The 21,678-nt window shown below is 41.8% G+C and overlaps 1 protein-coding gene across 2 annotated transcripts in view; it reads left to right on the plus strand.

Annotated features, from left to right (window-relative positions):
• LOC115481819 (synaptonemal complex protein 1-like) overlaps positions 1-21,678 on the plus strand; it is a 314,023-nt gene that overhangs the window by 44,421 nt on the left and 247,924 nt on the right. For both annotated transcript variants that reach the window (XM_030221227.1, XM_030221228.1), the window contains exon 4: positions 8,453-8,515. In XM_030221227.1, coding sequence (XP_030077087.1) covers positions 8,453-8,515 — 63 coding nt within the window. The remainder of the gene's footprint in view (positions 1-8,452; positions 8,516-21,678) is intronic.

The raw sequence follows: 21,678 nt of genomic DNA on the forward strand, positions 1-21,678 counted from the left end.
ATATTGATTGCGTATCCAGGGGGACTGAGCCTCTCTCCACCTCCCCCTAGTGGGGCATGAAATTATAGGCTCAGCCTGGCTATCCCCCTGGCTTCCTCTGCTGGAGCTGGGAATCCATTCCCTTGTTTCCAGATTACTCTCTGCCTCCCTCCTTGCAATGGCTTCTGATACTTGTATTTCAGAGTCTAGATGCTTCATCCCAGCCACCCTGGCAGTAGCCTTGTCACAGCACGCCTTAGTAAAAGACCCCCCTTGTCTTAATGGGCTCAGTGCAAGTACTTAAGGTTTCAATCACAATCATAGCAAACTAAAATAGGACTGGACTTCAAAGACATGAAGAAATTATACTAAAGTGTGAACAAACTGTTAGACACAACTCCGGTCACTACACCCAACACTGACATCCCATCTGCAGACAATCTTGCCAACTACTTCATTGAAAAAATCTCAAACCTACGCAAAACCCTACCTCAGGACAACACGGATATCGAAAACTTCATCAATGGCTTGGACTCAACCCCTGGTGAATACCCAGTGGACCGAATCTGGTCAACTTTCGCTCTCCTCACTGCCGATACAGTAACCCAGGTAATTAATAGGTTCTCCAACACCCACTGTCAACTGGATACCTGCCCCAGCTACCAAATAAAATCTGCTCCCCGCCGCTTCATACTAGACCTTACGTCCCACTTAAACTACATGCTTCAACAAGGTCTCTTTCCTAAGGAAACAGGTAACATCCTACTCACCCCAATACCAAAAGACACCAAGAAAAAAAACAAATGACATCACCAACTATCGCCCAGTAGCATCCATCCCACTGATAGTCAAAATAATGGAAAGTATGGTAACCAAACAACTTAATCATTACATAAACAAATTCACGATACTACATGAATCACAATCAGGATTTCACCCCCTACACAGCACCGAAACAGTACTACTTACTCTCCTAACTAAATTCTAGCAGGAAATAGCAACAGGTAAAAGCATACTCCTCCTCCAATTCGACATGTCTAGTGCGTTCGACATGGTCAACCATAAAATACTACTAGGACTCCTAGATTACTTCAGGATTAATGGAAACACACTTGAATGGATTAAGGGCTTCCTAACCACTAGAACATATCAAGTGAAATCAGGCTCGAACATATCACCACCGTGGAAAGCGGACTGCAGAGTACCTCAAGGATCACCATTATCACCAATCCTTTTCAACCTTATGATGACCCCACTAGCCAAGTCCTTATCCAGCCAAGGCCTTAACCCATTTGTCTCTCCAGATGACGTCACAATATACATCCCTTACAAACACGATCTGGCAGAAATTACCAACAAAATCAAACTCAGCCTGAATATCATGGATTTATGGGCAAACGCATTCCAATTAAAACTCAACACAGAAAAAACGCACTGTCTCATTATCTCATCCCAATACAATACATATAAACCCACAAATAAACACCCCAGGTTACACCCTTCCTATCTCAGACAACCAGAAAATTCTTGGTGTTTCAATCGACTGGAACCTATCACTAGAGAACCAAGCAAAATGTACAATAAAGAAAATGTTTCTCTCAATGTGGAAACTCAAACAAGTGAAACCATTTTTCCCGAGGGAAACATTCCACAACCTTTTTTTCTTCAAAGCAGTGTTGTATTTGTCAGCAACTCTTCTCAGTTCACATCTCTCATGTTCTTGGTGGCAAGAAACATCAATATCGGTACTGCTCGAGACACAACATTGAGAGAACTGGGCCCTTGAAGTCATCAGTACAGAGAAGCACTCACATTGTGAGGGCCACCCACCCTCCAGTGACCCAGAGCGAGTACAGCAGCCTTTCTTGAGCCAGGACCAGGCCATTGATTTCAACCTGAGGAAGTCAAAGGATGTGACTGCACTGGTTGAGCCCCAGCCATTCCTGGGGTGGTAATCCTTGGTGAAAACTAACTAACTAACATTTCTAAAGCGCTACTAGGGTTACGCAGCGCTGTACAATTTAAACATAGAAGGACAGTCCCTGCTCAAAGAGCTTACAATCTAAAAGACAAGAGAACAATTTAAAGACAAGTGAACAATCTAGAGGACGAGTGAACAGTTAATCTGATAGGGTGGATAGATTGGAGGACGAGTGAACAGTTAATCTGATGGGGTGGATAGATTGGGCCATTTCATATTTCTAGAGCGGTTAGGCGCCGAAGGCAGCATTGAAAAGGTGAGTTTTAAGCAGAGATTTGAAGATGGGTAGGGAGGGGGCATGGCATATGGGTAAAGGAAGATTGTTTCAGGCATAGGGTGAGGCAAGGCAGAATGAGCGGAGCCTGGAGTTGGCAGTAGTGGAGAAGGTTCTGAGAGAAGGGCTTTGTCCTGTGAGCGGAGGTTGCGGGCGGGAACATAGGGTAGATGAGGGTGGAGAGGTAGTGAGGAGCCGCAGACTGAGTGCATTTGTAGGTAAGGAGGAGGAGCTTGAATTGTATGCGATATCTGATCGGAAGCCAATGAAGTGATTTGAGGAGAGGGGTGATATGAGTATATCGGTTTTGGCGGAATATAAGACGTGCAGCAGCGTTCTGAACGGATTGAAGGGGGGATAGGTGGCCGAGTGGGAGGCCGGTGAGGAGTAAGTTGCAGTAATCAAGGCGAGAGGTAATGAGAGCGTGGACAAGAGTTCTGGTGGTATGCTCAGAGAGGAAAGGGCGAATTTTGCTGATGTTGAAGAGGAAGAAGCGACAGGTCTTGGCAGTCTGTCATGGACCTCATTAAGAAGTGTTCTGACATCATCAAGTCACTGTCCTGGCTTAGCTGACTCAGGAGGTACTCTGGCAGAGGGCAGTGGAGGACCTACTGCTCTCAAAGGCATAAGTTTCCTCCCCCCACCTCAGAATTCCCAGACCTCTCACTCCTGCCCACAACAGCAGAGGGCTCAGAAGTCCCAGCCGGCTCTCCAGTTAAATTACGGGACAAGCTTTTGACTGGCTTCAGGAGATTATAGCCGCAGTAAAAGTTGCTGTTCTGTATGACCTACTGGTAGGAGGGAGACTGAATTTTTTTCAAGAAAGTTGGCCTCTTGTAACCTCAGACCAAAATTATTTCATCAGTAAAGTTGCTTTTACCATACTGGTGTCCAGTTTCTCCACCCTCTCCTGTGACTTGTTATCTCTGATTTTGCACCCATATACAAATAACACCCTAAGCAGAGGAAGTATCTGAGATTTTAAGTACAGAAACACCACTAACAGCACTATGTCCTGCCAATTGGCGTCATGTCATCTCAGAGTTTTAATTAAATGTTGAGCCATAGTCACAGCATTGCTACTCGGACCATAAAAATAAACAAATAAATAAATGTGTTTCCCTAGCTAGATGATTGGCTGGTAAAGAGCACATCCAAGAAAGGAACACAAGAATCTATGTTCAGAACTATTTGGGCACTGGAGCTACTACAGGTTGTCATAAACTACCTGAAATTCCATCAGAACCAGTCCAACAATTGGAATTTATAGGAACCTTGAGAGACATGGCTTAGGCCAGGGCATTTGTCCCAGTCCAGCACAGAATCTTTGATATTTGCAGCGCTACAAGTTCAGCAGAGCTAGCAGGTATCAGTTCAGCAGTTCAGATTTCTAGGCCACATGGCCTCAGCAGCACATGTTATACCCATGGCATGCCTCCATTTGAGGCCAGCCTAGTGGACTCTACGCCCCAGTGATCCCAGGCCACTTAGAAACTAGTAGATGTCATCACTTTTCCTTTTCCTTGCCTACCTATTTGATTAAATATTGTAGCTATATTTCCTTCCCTTCTTCCTCCCACTGTCATTGTACATGTTTCATTAGTTCATTGTAAGCCGCTTAGGGGCTGCTTTATGTGGTAATAGACGGGGTATAAATGATCTAAATAAATAAATCACTGTCACTCCTTCTCTCAGGAGGTCTCTGTCCTGGTCGATAATATGCAACAATTTGGCCAAAGGACTATCATTCAGATTCTTCCACCCCACAAGATATTGATGACAGATGCATTCAACCTGGGCTGGGGAGTGACACATTCAGGGTCAGTGGTCTTCTCACGATAAACAACACACGATCAACCTCCTCAAGTTAAGAGCCATATGAAATGCTCTAAAAGCTTTCAAAGATCAGCTTCTGCATCAAATTGTTCTCATTCAAACAGATGTCAAGCTCTAATGTATTATGTCAACAAGCAGGGAAGCATGAGTTCATACCTCAAGTATCAGGAAGCAGAATGTGGGGCTGGGGCCACTTCCAGTGGGATTGTTCTCAGAGCCACTTACCTGTCAGGGAATAACAGTTGTCTGGTAGATAGACTGTTGGATCTTGCAACCACATGAGTGGTCACTGAACATGGTGTGGCCCAGGAGATCATCCGAGATGGGGGCATCCCATTACTATACTTCTTTGCCATTTACCAGAAGGTGTCTTTCAAGTTTTGTTTGCTTCCAAGAGAGATTCCACTAGAAGGTCATATGGTTTTAAGTGGAGTACGTTTGCTGTCTAGTGGCCATAGATCCTTTCTCTTGTCCTACACAAAAACTGCTTGAATACATTCTACACCTTTCTTAGTCTGGTCTGAAGATCAACTCTGAGGGTCCACCTCAGTACAATTGGAGCTCATCATCACCGTATAGAGGGTAAGCCCATCTCTGCTCAGCCATTAGTTGTTTACTTCACAAGGGGCTTGCTGTTACTCAAACTTCCTTTCAAGCCCCCCACAATGTCATGGGATCTCAACATTGTCCTCACCCAGCTCCTTTTGAGCCTCCTGACACATACCATCTGAAGCACCTGACCTGAAAGGTCTTGTTTTTATTGGGGGTCACTTCAGTACACAGAGGTAGTGAGATCCATGCTCTAGTAGCTGATCCACCTATCTTTACCCGCTAAGCCATGGCCAGTTAAGTCTGAATATTGACTTAACTGGTCATGCGCTAGCTAGCTGGCATTGAAATCCCGTATATTCAATGCCAGTTATCGTAAACAGCCCAGCATTGAATATCCAGGTTGAATGCCAGCAACAGGCAGTCAAAGCGCTGCCTACCACCGTCTGAATATCAGTGGATAATGTCCATAAGTATCAAAATCAGAAAGGTAGTACATCAAACACTTATCTTGATATACTTGATTCATTCTGCAGTGGACCACAGATTTCTCCAATCTCCAACATACAGTATCCAGACAGCTTCCAACACCTTTTGCCAATATGCCTGTGAATCATCATATGTTGTGTATGTCTTACTGTGCCTGCTCCTTTTAGTGTATGCATAAAATTGAGACTTAATGAACATAAGTGTTGTTTGAGATCAGGCGCACTCACAGTACTATTGTTAGTGCATTGGCAACAACAGCATCAGATCACATATCTTAAGTGTTGAATAACAGATGTTGTGCTAGCTCTCAGACTGGAAAGGGATCAAGACCTGCAACTGGCATATCAAGAACAATTTTAGATAGATAAATTAGCCACGATAACTCCTAAAGAACTTAATGAAGAAATCAAGTGGCTTTTTCTTTTGTGTTTGGTGTGAATGATCATGTGTCTGCTCAATGATTGGCTGGTAAGTCAGGTACCATCTTTATGATGGGCCTTTCAAGCATGAAAAACTGAGTTTTGAGCGGTCTGGAGTTTCTTTGTGAGTTCTTTGCATCCTGCATAAATTTCATTGCAATAGTCTGCATGGCTTAATACCATTGATTGTATTAAGTTGCAGAATAATTCCCTCGGGAAGAATGGTTTCACACGTTTAAGTTTCCACATTGAGTAGAACATTTTCTTAACTGTGGAGTTCACTTGCCTCTCGAGTGTAAGGTTCCGGTCGATTGTAACGCCGAGTAGTTTCAGGCTGTCTGAGATAGGGAGGGTGTAGTCTGAGACGTTTAGAGTTGTGGGTTTGTTCTTATTGTGTTGAGATGAGAGGATGAAGCAGTGGGGTTTTTCAGTGTTTAGTTGAAATGCATTTGCCCATGAGTTCATGGTGTTCAGACTGAGCTTAATTTCGCTGATAATTTCTGACAGGTCATGTCTAAAGGGGATGTATATTGTGACGTCATCTGTGTAGATGAATGGGTTGAGGCCTTGATTGGATAAGGACTTGGCCAGTGGGATCATCATTATGTTGAAAAGTATTGGTGATAGTGGTGATCCTTGAGGTACTCCGCAGTCTGCTTTCCACGGTGGTGATATGTTTGAATTTGATTTCACTTGGTATGTTCTGGTGGTTAGAAAACCCTTGATCCAGCTAAGTATATTTCCACCAATCCCAAAGTAGTCTAGGAGTCTTAGTAGTATGTTGTGGTTTACCATGTCGAATGCGCTCAACATGTCAAATTGGAGAAGTATGCTTTTACCTGTAGCTATTTCCTGCTTGAATTTGGCCAGGAGAGTGACTAATACGGTTTCGGTACTATGGAGGGGGGCGAAATCCTGATTGTGATTCATGTAGTATTGAGAACTTGTCCATGTAGTCAGTAAGCTGTTTAGTCACCATGCTCTCCATCAGTTTGACTGCTAGTGGGATAGATGCAACTGGGCAGTAGTTGGCGAGTTTGTTTGTTTTTTTTCTTGGTGTCTTTTGGAATTGAGTGAGTAGGATGTTGCCATATTCCTCAGGGAAGAGACCTTGTTGGAGCACGTAGTTTAGGTGGGATGTGAGGTCTGCTATGAAGCGGTCTGGGGCAGATTTAAGTAGATGGGTGGGGCAGGTGTCCAATTTACAGTGGGTATTGGAGAACCTATGAGTCGCTTGGGTAACTGATTCAACGGTGAGGAGAGCAAAGTTTGACCAGGTTCAGTCTGCTGGGTATTCTCCAAAGGTTGGGTCCAGGCCATTGATGAAGTTTTCGATGTCAGTGTTGTACTGAGGAAGTGTATTGCTTAGCTTTATTATTTTTTCATTGAAGTGTCTAGCAAGTTCGTCTGCGGATGGGATGTCTGTGTTGGTTGTGGTGACGGGGGTGGTGTTGAGTAGATTATTTATGAGTTGGAATAGTTTCTTCAAGTCTTTGTAATCCGGTCCTATTTTAGTTTTGTAATAAGACCTTTTGGTCTGTCTTATTGCATATTTGTATTTTCTTTGTATTTGTTTCCATACATTCAGTGTGTGTTCATCTTTTATTTTTTTCCATGCTCATTCGAGTTTCCTGGATTGTGTTTTGAGTTTTTTCAATTCGTCATTGAACCATGGTATCAAGTTTTGTCTTCTTGATATTCTTGTTCTTTAGGGTGCTATTTCGTCTAGTACGCTTCTGCATCTTTCGTCCCAGTCAGAGAGGTAGTGTATGGAGTTCGTTCGTGCTGTCCATTCGTTGTCATATATCTGTTGCCAGAATGCTTTTGGGTCTATTTGGACTCTTGTGCTGTAGGTTGTATGTTCTTGTATACGGTATGATCCCCTTCTTCCGCCAGTTTAGGGATAGGTTTAGTTTGTAGTGATCAGTCCAATGTGTTTCTGTCCATTTGATATCTGTTATTAGTAGGTTGTGGTCTGTGGACAATTTGTGTGAGAAGAGGTCCAGTGTGTGCCCTTTGACATGGGTAGCTTGCATGTGTGGCCATTTGAGATCCCATGAGAGGAGGAATTCCTTACATTCTTGTGTGTTGGTGGAGTTTGGGTCTTCTAGATGAAGGTTTATGTCACCTAGTATTAATATGTTGAAGTTGGTTACACAAGTGTTTGAGATGAAGTCCGTGAAATTAGACTGACTTTCGTTCCAATTACCGGGTGGTCTGTAAAACAAGACGCAGTTCAGATGATCGAGCAGGGATTTGTTGTGGATTCTGATTGAGGCAATTTCAAGTTGGGTTGTTGTAGACTCGGTGGTGGTTTCGGTGGTGAAGTGGGAGCGGTAGATTAGTGCTATACCTCCGCATCTTATTTTCTTTCTGGTCCAGTGAGTGATTTTGTATCCTGGAGGGCATAGGTCAAGGATTATGGGATCCTTTTGATCGTGGATCCAGGTTTCATTGATGAAAATTAGATCGAGGTTGTCTGAGATTATCCAATCTGTTACTGTTGTTGTTTTGTTTACTACGGATCTGGCGTTAATGTAGTGCACTTGAATTTTTTGGTATGGGGCTTCTATGTTTGATGTTGTATGGATTTTTGTTAGTTGTCGTTTCTTAGTTAGTGTGTGCCTGTTATGACCTTTCTTTCCATTTTGTTGTAACATATGGTAACCTATATGGTAACACATACTTTTGCATTTGTGTACCCCTGAGCAATTTAATAAACACATGTCAGAAAAGCTTTATAAAATTATTTATAAAATGCTGCTGTACCCATAGAAATGGCTTGTAAAATTGTCCTCATAAACTCATGTACTTACAACAATTAGAGGTAGTCTGTGGAATGTAATGTTTGAAAACAGCATTGCCAGCGATGTAACATGTAACCTGCCACAGGTTTAATTAAAAGTATTGTTTCCTCTTTAACAGAATAAGACATTAAAAAAAAAGATTGCAGCAGACAGCAAACAATGCAGTGCTCAGGAAGCTGAGGTGGGAATTTATCATATGTTTTTGTGTGCATATTCTTTTGAAAGTTATATAGATAAATGACTTTATACCTTATAACATGAATCAGTAAGAGAACAATTTTAAAAATATGTAAGTACCTACCTGGATAAAATTGTAAATTGATGTCATCTTCTGTGGGTAATAATACTCTGTGTAAGGAAAGCTGATCTAGCAAGCAGTATGTGAGGATTTAAGTTTGAAATCTTCACCCATGCCTGATGGCACAAAATTTAGGTAAAGGTAAAAGTTCTATGGGTATAAAACTACCCATGGTGCTGGCCAGCCCCAGAGTTTCAAATGGAAAGTCTATGGAGAATTTTCCTTTGAAAATCATTTGTAGTCTTCCTGGGAGAAAGTGTAAATATGTATAGTTGATGCATGCACAAAAGTGTAGTGCACATGTAAAGGACAGTTATATGACTAGATGTTCATGGTTACATGCCACTTTGCATGCAAACTACAGGGGAAAGTAGCACTTATGCACATAAATGCCCTAAGTGCTATACTATACGGGCAGTCATAAGTACTATAGCACACAAATACAAGGAGATATACATTTAGGTGGCGCATGGGTGGGGCTCCCAGTTACGCATGTAACTTGCAGATACTGTAAATTAACACACGCCTTTGCAGCATGTGGGCACCTGCAGCTACAACAGGTCTATGGCAGGCATAACTATGGGTGCCTAAATTTAAGGTTTTCCGATGCTAGGTTACACTAGCATTCTGTAATCTGGGGGCCCAGATTATGTTATAGAATAAGTGTTCTTTGCTCTGTAACAGGGCACCTGAAAGGAGGTGCCCACTTATAGAATTGCCACCTTAATGATTCCGCCTGAACTTCACCCTAACTCTTCCCTGAACATGCCTATTTGTAGGTTGTGTACAACCATGCGCCTTCTTGTTAACACTTGTACTTTTATGCACTTACCTCATAGGGCAACTTTATGAGGGGCCTTTCAAGCATGAAAAACTGAGTTTTAAAACATCTTTTATAAAATTGTCCCCATAGAGTACAGGCATACATACCTTCTTCAGAGCGGGTGTAAATCTGTGTGCTATGAATAAATATGTTGTTGAGAGAATTGTTTTCAGAACCTTATAAATCATATTTTGAGGGAGATGTTGCATTTAAAGCTATTTAAAAAAATCCAATATAGGCATCCAGTTATTCCTAATAGCACACAGATTTACACCCGAAGTAATTTTATAGATTTTTAATGGTGGATGTTTGATTATAATGATTGATTACCTCCTTTTATACAACATCTAAGTATGAAAATAATTATGGTGCTAAAAACATGCCAAAAAGTCTTTAAAAGTCTTTTTACTTAGCTGCATGCAAACTTAACAATGTTTCTTCTGTCCAAACAAAAGATCCTTTGTAGGTTAATCATAGTAACATAGTAGATGACGGCAGAAAAAGACCTGCATGGTCCATCTAGTCTGCCCAACAAGATAAACTCATATGTGCTACTTCTTGTGTATACCTTACCTTGATTTGTATCTGCCATTTTCAGGGCACAGACCGTAGAAGCCTTGCCCAACACTAGCCCTGCCTCCCAAGCACCAGCCCCGCCTCCCAATCTCCAAAGTCATTTTTTTGTGATAAATGACTTCTTATAAAATAATGACTGGCGTAACAGTAGCCACCATGATATGATGGCACACACTTTGCCATTAGACATGTGCAGATGCAGAGCTTGAATGAAGCGTGGGCAGAATACACAAGTATGTGCATAGATTATAAAATATGCTAATCTATATGTGTACGTGATTAATCTAGGAGCACATATTTACACCAACTTGAGAGCAGGTATAACTGTCTATGCCTATAAGATAGGCATGATTTCTGCCGCTTATGCTAGTGTTTTATATAACAAAAATCAATTCCCACAGTCTTTGGAAAACAATGATAACATAAAATACTAAAACCAAGACTGAATGTGCTGTAATGTTAATAAGGCTACCAGCTTTATAAGCAATATCTTTCTTTTTTAAGAAGCTTTTTTACTTTATTTTACTTTTTTCTTCTTTTTCTTTTCCTTGCTTTTATTATTAAAGAGTGCCCTCAGCATAAAACCACTATTTAAGGCAATTCATTTCTTTGCCAAGTGGTATAGCACTTCTTTCATCGGGCTACTCTTTGTTTTTGATGTGTGCTATAGCCTATATAAATAGTGCTTAAATTTAAATATAAATAACTGAAAACGTGAACTTATCTCTTAACGTTCTCTCAATGTGCACTGTGTTTCTTACTTGCCACTTCACTCTCCTTAGTCACTGTCTCTGACCGATTGTCTGGCTTCCCCTGAAAACACCCGACTCAGCAAGTCTTTCATCAGGGACTTGGGTTAAAGCCGTACCGGAACTCGGTGTGAAGCCATCATTTCTTTTTGAACAATGTGTGCGACATTCACTCAATGCACTCTCACAGCTTTAAAAAGGCGCTCTCTTGTGATTTAAACCAGAAGTGAATCTTTTGACGTCACTGCAAATTAAACGAGGGTTAATTGTCATCAGTTTTAATGCTATATAGCTTGTATGTACTTAATGCAACATCTATTCAGTGCCTAATCAACAGGCTCAAATAAACTCCAGTTGGGAATGTCTATAACATAGTATAACATTTCAATAACTTTCTAGATGATGGTTACATTACACAGTCATGCATTAATTTTCAAATCATGGTATTCCATTCGATGTTTTCATTTAAACCCAAAGGATGGATAGTCCGTAATCTATATATCCATCCTTGCTCATGGCGGGTCAACACTGCAGCGCAATCTCCTCTACTCATAGTTACTGGTACATGATCTATAATGAACTAATGCAAGTCAGAGAACGTATGGTTTCATTGTACACAGTGGGCTATGGGAGGCGCTGTTAGATTTTTTGTGGTCAAGCGACTTTTATGTTCTCTAAGGTGAGTTTTCATTTTTCTTATAGTACAACCAGCATAATACAGCGCACATGAGCACTGAATTATGTGCACCACAAATGATGATTGGCATGTTGTCACATATTTCAAAATGAATGTTTGCTGCAACTCAATATGCATCCACTGATGCATCACCCTTGTTTGCGGGCAAAACTGACACTCCCCGCAAGGTCCATGTTGCCCTTGGTCGATTTGTTGATTATGCTTCATAAAGGTGGTGTGAACTAGACTTAAGTTACGCCCCCGGGTATATGCTATGCATGGATGTTAAGTAAATGCAGAATGAAATGAAAGCACATGCCAATGTCTATGAAGTAATCGCTCTATTTTTGGAGCCATGGGGAGATGAGCGCCCTTCTCCTAAGAGCAGCCAAGTCGGTATAATCAAAAGCCGATTTTGGCTGCCCTCAACTGCTTTCCGTCGCAGGGCCGGCCAAAGTTCAAGGGGGCATGTCAGCAGTGTACCGAAGGCGGGATGGGGGCGTGGTTAACAGATGGCCGTCCTCGGCCGATAATGGAAAAAAGAAGGGCGGCCCTGACGAACATTTGGCCGACTTTACTTGGTCCATTTATTTTCAGGACCAAGCCTCAAAAAGGTGTCTGAACTGACCAGATGACCACCAGAGGCAATCGGGGATCACCTCCCCGTACTCCCCCAGTGGTCACCAACCCCCTCCAACCCTAAAAAAAAACACTTTTTAAATATTTTTTGCCAGCCTCAAATGTCATACCCAGCTCCATCACAGCAGTATGCAGGTCCCTGAAGCAGTTTTAGTGGGTGCAGTGCACTTCAGGCAGTCGGACTTAGGCCTATCCCCCCCCTACCTGTTACACTTGTGGTGGTAAATGTGAGCCCTCCAAGACTCACCCGAAACCCACTGTACCCACATGTAGGTGCCCCCTTTCACCCATAAGGGCTATGGTAGTGGTGTACAGTTGTGGGGAGTGGGTTTTGGGGGAGATTTGGGGGGCTCAGCACCCAAGGGAAGGGAGCTATGTACCTGGGAGCAATTTCTGAAGTCCACTGCAGTGCCCCCTAGGGTGCTCGGTTGGTGTCCTGGCATGTGAGGGGAACCAGTGCACTACAAATGCTGGCTTCTCCCATGACCAAATGGCTTGGATTTGGCCGGTTGCCTCGGTTTCCATTATCGGCGAAAACCAATGCCGGCCATCTGTAAGGGTGGCCATCTCTGGGGTCAACCCAAATGTTGAGATTTGGCCATCCCCGACCGTATTATCGAAACGAAAGATGGCCGGCCATCTTGTTTCGATAATACGGTCAGGGACGCCTCTTTACGGTGCTGTCCTTAGAGATGGGCACCCCCATTCGATTATGCCCCTCTTTGTTGAAGAAATACAGAAGAACACAATAAGAGGATCATGGAAAAGATTACCAGATTAAACTCAAAGAATCAAAGAGGGAAATACGGCAAGCAAAAGCACAGGTGAAAGAAAAATGGTGGGTCCTCTTAAAGATTTGTTTAATAAATCCTTGGAGACGGGGGAGGTTCCGTGGGATTGGAGAAGAGCGAATGTGGTCACAAAAGTGGTGACAGGGAAGAAGCTGGGAACTACAGGCTGGTAAGCCTCACTTCGGTTATTGGAAAAGTAGTGGAAGTGTTGCTGAAGGAAAGGATAATGAATTACCTGGAATCCAATAAGGTGCAAGATCTGAGACAACATGGTTTTACCAAAGGTAAATCGTGCCAAACGAATCTCATTGAATTCTTTCACTGGGCAACAAGAGAATTGAATCAAGTATGTGCGAAAGATGTAATCTACTTAGATTTCAGCAAAGCCTTTGACACGGTTCCTCATAGGAGGCTCCTGAATAAACCTGTAGATAGGACCCAAAGTGTTGAAATATATTAGGAACTGGTTGACAGACAGACGCCAGAGGGTGATGGTTAAAGGAATTCACCTGGAGGAGGGAAAGGTGAGTAGTGGAGTGCCTCAAGGATCAGTGCTGGGTCTGATTCTCTTCAATATATTTGTGAGTGACATTTCCGAAGGGCTAGAAGGTAAAGTTTGCCTTTTTGCAGATGATACAAAGATTTGTATCAGAGTGGACACCCTGGAGGGAATGGAAAACATGAAAAAGGATCTGCAGACTTGGACTTGGGAAAACCTTCTGCTTATTTCTGGGATAATCAACATAAAATCTGTTTTACTTTTTTGGAATTATGCCAGGTAATTGTGACCGGAATTGCCTACTGTTGGAAACAGGATTTTTAAAAATTTATATCATTTATAACTTGCCTATTAACTAGGCAAGGACCAAAAAAACACATATATTGAAATACATAAAATATAACAAATAAGAAACATATTACAAATCATATATCAAATCTAAAACAAAAATCAAAATAACAAATCCTTTTTACAGATTTTAATAGAACAGCATCATAGAACCAGTCCCAAGCCTTCTTACTCAATAAAAACTTGAACAATTAAAAGGGTTTTCAATCTTCTGTTAAGTTCAATAACAGACGTTAACATCTGTTGCAAGCGACATGACCACATCACACCATTTTTGCAAAAACTTCATTGGCTACCAATACAATACAGGGCTAAATTTAAAACTCTATGTCTGATCTTCAAAGCCCTGAGAGAAAGTGGCCCTGAGTACCTGAAAAATAGAATGATCCTCCACACACCTGCAAGGACACTAAGGTCCTCCCAAGGATCTTCGCTAACCACACCCTCTCCAAAAGACATTACACAATGTGATACCCGCAATCGAGCCTTCTCCGGAGTAGCCCCCACACTGGAATGCACTGCCTGAAAGACTGCGCCTAACACAAGACTGTCTCTACTTCAGTAAGCAGTTGAAAGCTTGGCTCTTCAACCAGGCCTTTAATGGAAGAAGTAACTAACTTGTTAGTCTCACTCACACACACAAGGAGTGAATTGGGCTGCCTATACTGTAGCAGGACATGTTTATCCACTCCTACCCTAGCTGAGATAGTATTTAACCATCTCTCTGACCTCATGTGCAACATTCTTTAAATCAATCACCTTACTTTCTAACTCTTCCTACTTTCTTATCTATCTATATGTTACATCTTTGCTTTACTCTTCACTATCAATTAAAATGTTCTATTACGTATTGTGTTGACATTGTAAGTAATATACCATGCCATACTTTGTATTATTTTTGAATATTTTTACTGCTGTAATTGCCTATTTGCTCATGTTTGATCTATTCTTACTGTACACTGCCTTGAGTGAATTCCTTCAAAAAGGCGGTAAATAAATCCTAATAAATAAAACATCCAAATACTTCCAGGTAGTTTATTCCATAGGCCTGGACCAGCCAAGTAGAAAAGACCATCATAGGTATCAACATATCGAACCTTCACTAAAGAAGGCTGCACCAATAGCTGAGTTCCTATCGATCTGAGGGAGAGAGCTGGTTCAAAGAGCTTCAGAATACTCTTCAGATATTCAGGAACACCAGTGGTCAAAGTCTTCAAAATAATAATCAGTACTTTAAACGTTATCCTTGAGCTCACAGTTAGCCAATGTTAAGACTTCAAAGAAGATATAACATGATCAGTATGTTGTAGTCCCACAATCATCCATACAGCAGCATGTAATGCTTTACAACAAGATTGAGATAAACAAAGGGAAAAGACTATTACAACAGTCTAATCTAATCAAAATTAGAACACGTAACTGATAGAAACAAGTTTGAACTACCTTTGTTACCTGTGCCTTAAAATTCAACTGTGCTTTTAGTACAACTCCAAGACAATCTGTTTAGTAGGAACAAGAAAGCCCTGGTGTTGTACTGGATCTACCTGGCTACAAACCTCCCGACTAACAAACATAATTTCAGTCCATACTAAATTTAAAGCTAACATATTATTCTTCATCCACAGCTGAATTGCATCCACACATTGCTGTAATTTAAGACAACCAGTTACAAAATCATCATCAACCAAAAAGAAAAACAATGTCATCAAATCCTAAAATCAACCTCCAAATCTCTTAACACATCGTCGCATCAAGGTTTCAAAAACAGGTTATACAGTATAGCTGATAGGGCAGACCCCTGTGGAACCCCCAAATTCAGAAAATGAACTTCAGTTTATATCAGCCCATTTTACGACCATCCTGTGATTCTCCAAATAAAGAAAACACTCATGAACCTTTTCCCTGCAGTCTCATATCTCACAAACCATATCTGAAAAACCATACTGATTACTATCTAACAAAGTTGCTTTGTCAATAAATGACATCAATTGCTTCAATTCCAACCTTTCAATAATTTTACTCAATGCTGGTAGCACAGAAATTGACCTATAATTAGAAATAACAGATACATCCAAGTGATTCTTTTTCAGCAATGGTTTTACTGTGGCTATTTTAAGCTGGTCAGGTATTTTCCCCACCTACAATGATTTATTCAGCATTTTCAACAAAGCAGGAGCAAGTTTATTACCCAGACCTCTTAAAATCACTGAAGAGCAGCCTTCATGAACTGCCCTAGTTGGTGTCAATGAACAAACAACATTTTTTTCTTCACACTCTTGAACTTCCTCAAAACCTTCCAAAACAGAGGTGTTCTGAGCCAGCCTATTTAATCATGGCTTCCCTACCAGATCTAGCTGATTTAAGACAGATTGCCCTTCTGTCTGTCCCAGTATGGCAACGATTATGTTTTTAAATTCTGGAATCACCTCACTAACTGCAAATTAAACTGTCCACAACCAGACACTTTGGAATAAGACAAAACCCAACAAAAGCACTTTAAGAACCTATGTAGTAAACCTGCCAAACTAACAGACTGATGCTCAGAACCTAATACTGGTGTTAGGGTGCGCAGAATGTTCAGAGGGCACTAACGCTGGGGACAACATACGCACCAAAGATGGCTGCAAGTAGCATTAAAATGTAGTCAATTTTGTGTAAATTAGGTCTTTAGCTACTCCCTCCCAATGCTGAGAAACAGTGCACAAACTGAACCCTGTCGTTACTGCTGAAAACCTAACACCAGCTCCAAGTTGGCATTAGGGTGTCTGAAGAGAGATTTCTCATCAGATTTGAAGGTACTACATTCCCACAGACCCTGACGTGGCTGTCCTGGTCACCAGCTCCAGAGATAGCAGCTCCACATTATCTTGAGGCAGAGGGACAGCACATAGCACGAGAGCTAGCCATAGCTGCTAGCCCACAAGTTGACTCATGGGTGGGGAAAGAAGCCAGTGGGCTACGACCAGAACTTTCTTGGCAGCGAATAGATTCTTGCCTAGACTTCTTTAGGAAGGCGCCTCCTTTCATCCCACCAATCAGCACCAGGGAGCCGTAGAAGGAAGAAGGGGTCAGAAAAATAACTTCCTAATGCTCAGTGCTAACAGCATTCATATAATTTGCATGCTATATAGAATTAAATACCTGGGTACGTATATAACTCAGGATATGACAAGACTATATCATGAGAATGTAACTCCTTTGATGGAGATGACTTGTCACAGGTTGAAGCTGTGGACAGATTACCCACTGTCCCTACTAGGAAGAATAGCACTGTATAATATTCTGCTGGTGCCGAAGTGGATTTACATCTTCCAGACGCTGCCTCTCTTCCTCAGGCCTGAAGACGAGAAGAAATTGAATAAGCACCTACAATGTTTCTTATGGAGGAAAAAGCGGGCACGACTATCCATCAAGTCTCTATGTGTCCCGGTGGAACATGGAGGGCTAGGTCTGTTAAGCATTCGTTATCTCACTATAGCTAGTAGCATGAGACATATTTCAGACTGGTTTCGGTCAACATCGGTATTCTCGGCTACTCAAATGGAGACGACTCACTCAGGACACTCATTTTAGTTGCCTGCTCCATGTGGGAGGAGGCCCATTACCACCCATATTGACAGACTCATATATCCTCCCCACGGCAAAAGCAACCTGGAGGTGGATCTGTCGTCACCATCAGTTCTCAGCAAGAACAACTCCATTTATGGCCATTTGTGGTAATCCTGGCTTCCCCCCAGGGAATATCTATCCTGCTTTTGTCAGATGGCGGAGGAACGGGCTGATCTATTTAGTCCATGTACTAACAGAAGAGGGTCAGATACGGTCGTTTGAGGAGTTACAAAATCAATTCAGACTACTTCCCTCAGATCGTTTCCATTATTACCAACTGAGACACTACGTCCATAGCATCCCATGGACAACATTAACAGAAGATGTACAGGAGGAGCTGTCCTCCGCCTTTTCTTTGCAATCACAAACAAAAGTGCCAATGCGGATGCATCACAGACATATTAGAGACTCAGTACAGGAACCCAACTATGTGGCACTGGCGGCGTCTTGGAGTGAGGAGCTGTCAGTGTCAGTGTCAAGGCCAGCTCTCCAAGACTTTGTTCGCAGTATCCAGAGTTCCTCAAAATTGGTGTCGTATCAAGAGATGGATTATAAGTTTCTAATGCGGATACATATGTCACCTCGAAGGGCATTCCATGCGGGAGTGTCCCTGGATGGAGCATGCCCTAAGTGTCTGGCCCAGGGCGCTACTCTGGGCCATATGTTTTGGTCCTGTCCCAAGATAACAGCCTTCTGGACTAATTTATTAAAGTATATTTCGACACTGTGGCACACACCATGGAAACGCACCCCACTTTTATTGTTTGGAAAACCATTATTGACCATCCCCATACCAGCAGGATATAAAGGATTTGTACGCAGAGCAACTACAATAGCGAAAGCAGTTATATTGAAAGAATGGATTTCCTACAAAAGTCCTACCATCCAACAATGGCGCAGTAAAATGATTGACTATATGAGGTTTGAGTGGAGAGAGGCTAAGTCTGACTCCAGGTTTTCAGAATCTGCCTTCTTCCGTATTTGGACACCCTTTTGGCAAACGCTCACACCAGCTGGAAAAAGTCACCTTATGAACATGTGAAGCCCTATGAGAAATTAATGTATATGTTAGATAAATAAGTATCTCACTATCAAGGGAAGGAGGGAGGGGGGAGGTAGGGAGGGAGAAAATGTGAGCAATATCTTTACATTTGGCAGAGTTGGTAGATATATGAAAGACTCAAATGTTTCCAACATAAGTTGCAATAGTTGTTACAACGAGTTCAAATTTTGTATAATGCTTTATTTTTACACTTATTTGGTTGTAATTGATTATCTGACTCACAATAAACAGAAATTGAAATAATTTGCATGCTATTGGTGTTGAGCATTGGGAAGTTTTTTTTTTTTCGCTGTTCCTGTGGTATTTCCCAGAGCTATTCCCTACAGCGTCGGAGTCCTGAGCATTGGCCCACTAAATAGCACTAACTGTCCAGCTTCACAGAGCACAAATCCTACCTATGAAAAGCAGCACTGCAACTATTGCACCAGGTCCTAGAACACCAATTCACCTCAAACTGGGAAAACAGGATATGTGACACTGCTAAGGAGTTTCACACAGAAAATAAACAATAGTAGAAATATCTGACCTCTGACACATACCAGAACACACAAGTCCTCACCTAGAACAAATCAGAACTCCTGAGAAGTCAGGCTCCACATGCAATTAAACACTAAATTTTAAAAAATGCATGCCATCACTGTTTGAAATACAAATATATCAGAAATGTATAGTCCCAAAGCAGACATATTCCAATTACAAAACTTAAAATGTTTTCTTTTTTTTTCTCTGTTGTTATTTAAAGATTTCCTTTTATAACAAACAGATAATTGCCATGCAAGAATGTTTTATACAAAATCAAATGTTTTCTACCTCTTGTTGTCTTAGCACTTTTTTTCTAATTGTGTTCGTCCTGAAGCTTTCTTTTTTCTACCTTCAGTGTATTCCTCTTTCCCATATTCTCTAAACTCTTTCTTTCTTTCTTTCTTTCTTTCCTGTCTTCCTGTTTGATTCACTTCTTCCATATGCTTGTCTGACATTGATTTTTCCCTATCTAATTCAAAACTAATAACATTGAAATAAAATTATTATGATTGTGATGTGCTCAGAAACTCATTTGTGACTAATCCAAGTGTGGATAACACATTTCCAGCCACTAGTATCTATCATTGCACATCAGGCTTTTTATGTACAGTGCAATCTGCTTAAGTGCAAGGGTCTGGGACCAAAGAAATACATGCAGTTAACCGGAGCGTGCACTTAACTGTTGTGACCCAAAGAAGCTTGACATCTGATAAACATATGTACAGTACTGTTTATTATATGTACAGTATACAGTCTCCGTTAACTGACGTTATACAGTCTCCGTTAACTGACGTTAGGCTTACTTGAAGTAATCAGTCGTAGTCCTCTGTATACTCTTGTGTCTGTGAGTTCCATAGACTACATCTGCCAGACGGTAAAAACTGTCATAGCACTGACATCCAGTGGCCTCCAGATAGGCCCGCACAGTGTTGAGACTCTGCAGCGCTCTTGCAAAAGTGACAGGAGGTTGTTGAATTTCGTCAGCATGTGCCTCGCTGTTCATTTCATCATCTGTTTCATCATCAGCCGTTGCCTGCGTGTAGGCGCATATCTCGACATCAGTGCTGTTGTCAGCTGTTTGTATATCGTAATCAACAGCTACATAGTGATGAAACTCCTGTTCAGTAACACCAGCTGGGATGTCAATAGCCTGTTCATCTGACGCGTTTGCAACAGCTGCATCTGTTTCGTCCCTCTCCACATCCTTAACAAAGCTTGCCCGCGTGTAGCAGTTCACAATGGTTGCCTGTGTAACACGATTCCAAGCTTCTTTCTGCATATGTAGGGAATCCAACAGTGATAGATTACGAGCCAGTTCAACAGCACATTTATCCTTGCCAATCTGGTTATCCATAACGTTCATGAGACGACGTAGCACAAGAGCCCGATAATATTTTTTGAAATTGGCTATTATGCCCTGATCCATAGGTTGGATCAGAGAGGTAGTGGTTGGTGGCAGGAAGACCACCTTGACGTTAGACATCCTGACATCATCACTGTGTGCAGCACAATTATCACAAAGCAACAAAATCTGATGCTTTTGTGCCTGCCTTCTTTAGCCACTGCTTCCAAATTTCCCCAGTCATCCATGAATTTGCGTTAGCCTCGTATGACACAAGAAGTCGCTTAACATTCTTGAAGCAACGGGGCTGTTTGCTCTTTCCATTGACGAGGGGTTCCAACTTCTCACTCCCATCCATATTGCAGCAAAGGAGGATCGTCAGTCGGTCCTTCAACGTTTTACTTCCTGTAGTTTCAGCTTGTTTGAATGCAAGTGTTCCATCAGGAATCACTCGCCAGTAGAGACCGTTTTCGTCAGCATTGAAAATGTCACGAGGTGCAAACTCGTTCAAGATGGTAGGAAGAACTGAAACAACCCAATTTTCAGCACCGAAGTCATCAGTGTCTTGTTTTTCACCATGCTGTTTCTTGAATTTTATGTTGTTCCTCTCCTTCTTCCATCTTTCCAACCATCCAACAGTGGCTTTGAATTCAGTTAGTCCAAGACTTTCAGCTAGCTGATTAGCTTTCTCCATAAGCAGTGGACCACTGACAGGAAACTGTCTGCTCCTGACTTGAGAAAACCACTGAAGAAGAGCATCTTCTACATCCTCAGCTTTTCCTGCCCGTTTACGTTTCCTGTGTGGATTTGTATTGTTTTGCCAGTCTTCCAGAAGCTGATCTTTCTGCTTCAAGATACGTGAAATTTGACTGGGATTGACACCATATTCTTTAGCAATAGATGCTTGACTTTGTTTGTTTTCTAATTTTTTAAGAACTTCTATTCATTCAGCCAGTGTTAAAGTCTTACGGTTACGCGATGATGACGACGACTCCAGTGTACACTTTAACAACTCTTTCGCTTATTCTGCCTGTGGCAGTTAACCAATGACTTTTCAAATTTACCGCCCCTTTGTCACGCGCCAATCAGCTCCCATATTCTGCACGTGTGCTTATGCTGAGTCTTTCCTGCAGAGGAGCGGTCTTAAACCATGCATATAAGCAAATCTTGCACTTATCAGTGGCGTGCTAAACCGAAGTTTGTCCCCATAGAAATTGATGGCGCCAAAAATGGGACCGAAGTACGGCATGCAGTTAAACAGATCATGCGCTTATCCGACGTGCACTTAAATGGAGTGCACTGTATTTATAGTCCACAGTCTATTCCAAGATCATCAAAACAGTACAGTCTGAAAAAAACCTATCTGTATATTATAAATGTTGAATGACATTCTGTGACTGTTCGCTGTT

This window comes from Microcaecilia unicolor, chromosome 12 (assembly GCF_901765095.1).
Source record: "Microcaecilia unicolor chromosome 12, aMicUni1.1, whole genome shotgun sequence".
NCBI classification, from domain to species: Eukaryota; Metazoa; Chordata; class Amphibia; order Gymnophiona; family Siphonopidae; genus Microcaecilia; species Microcaecilia unicolor.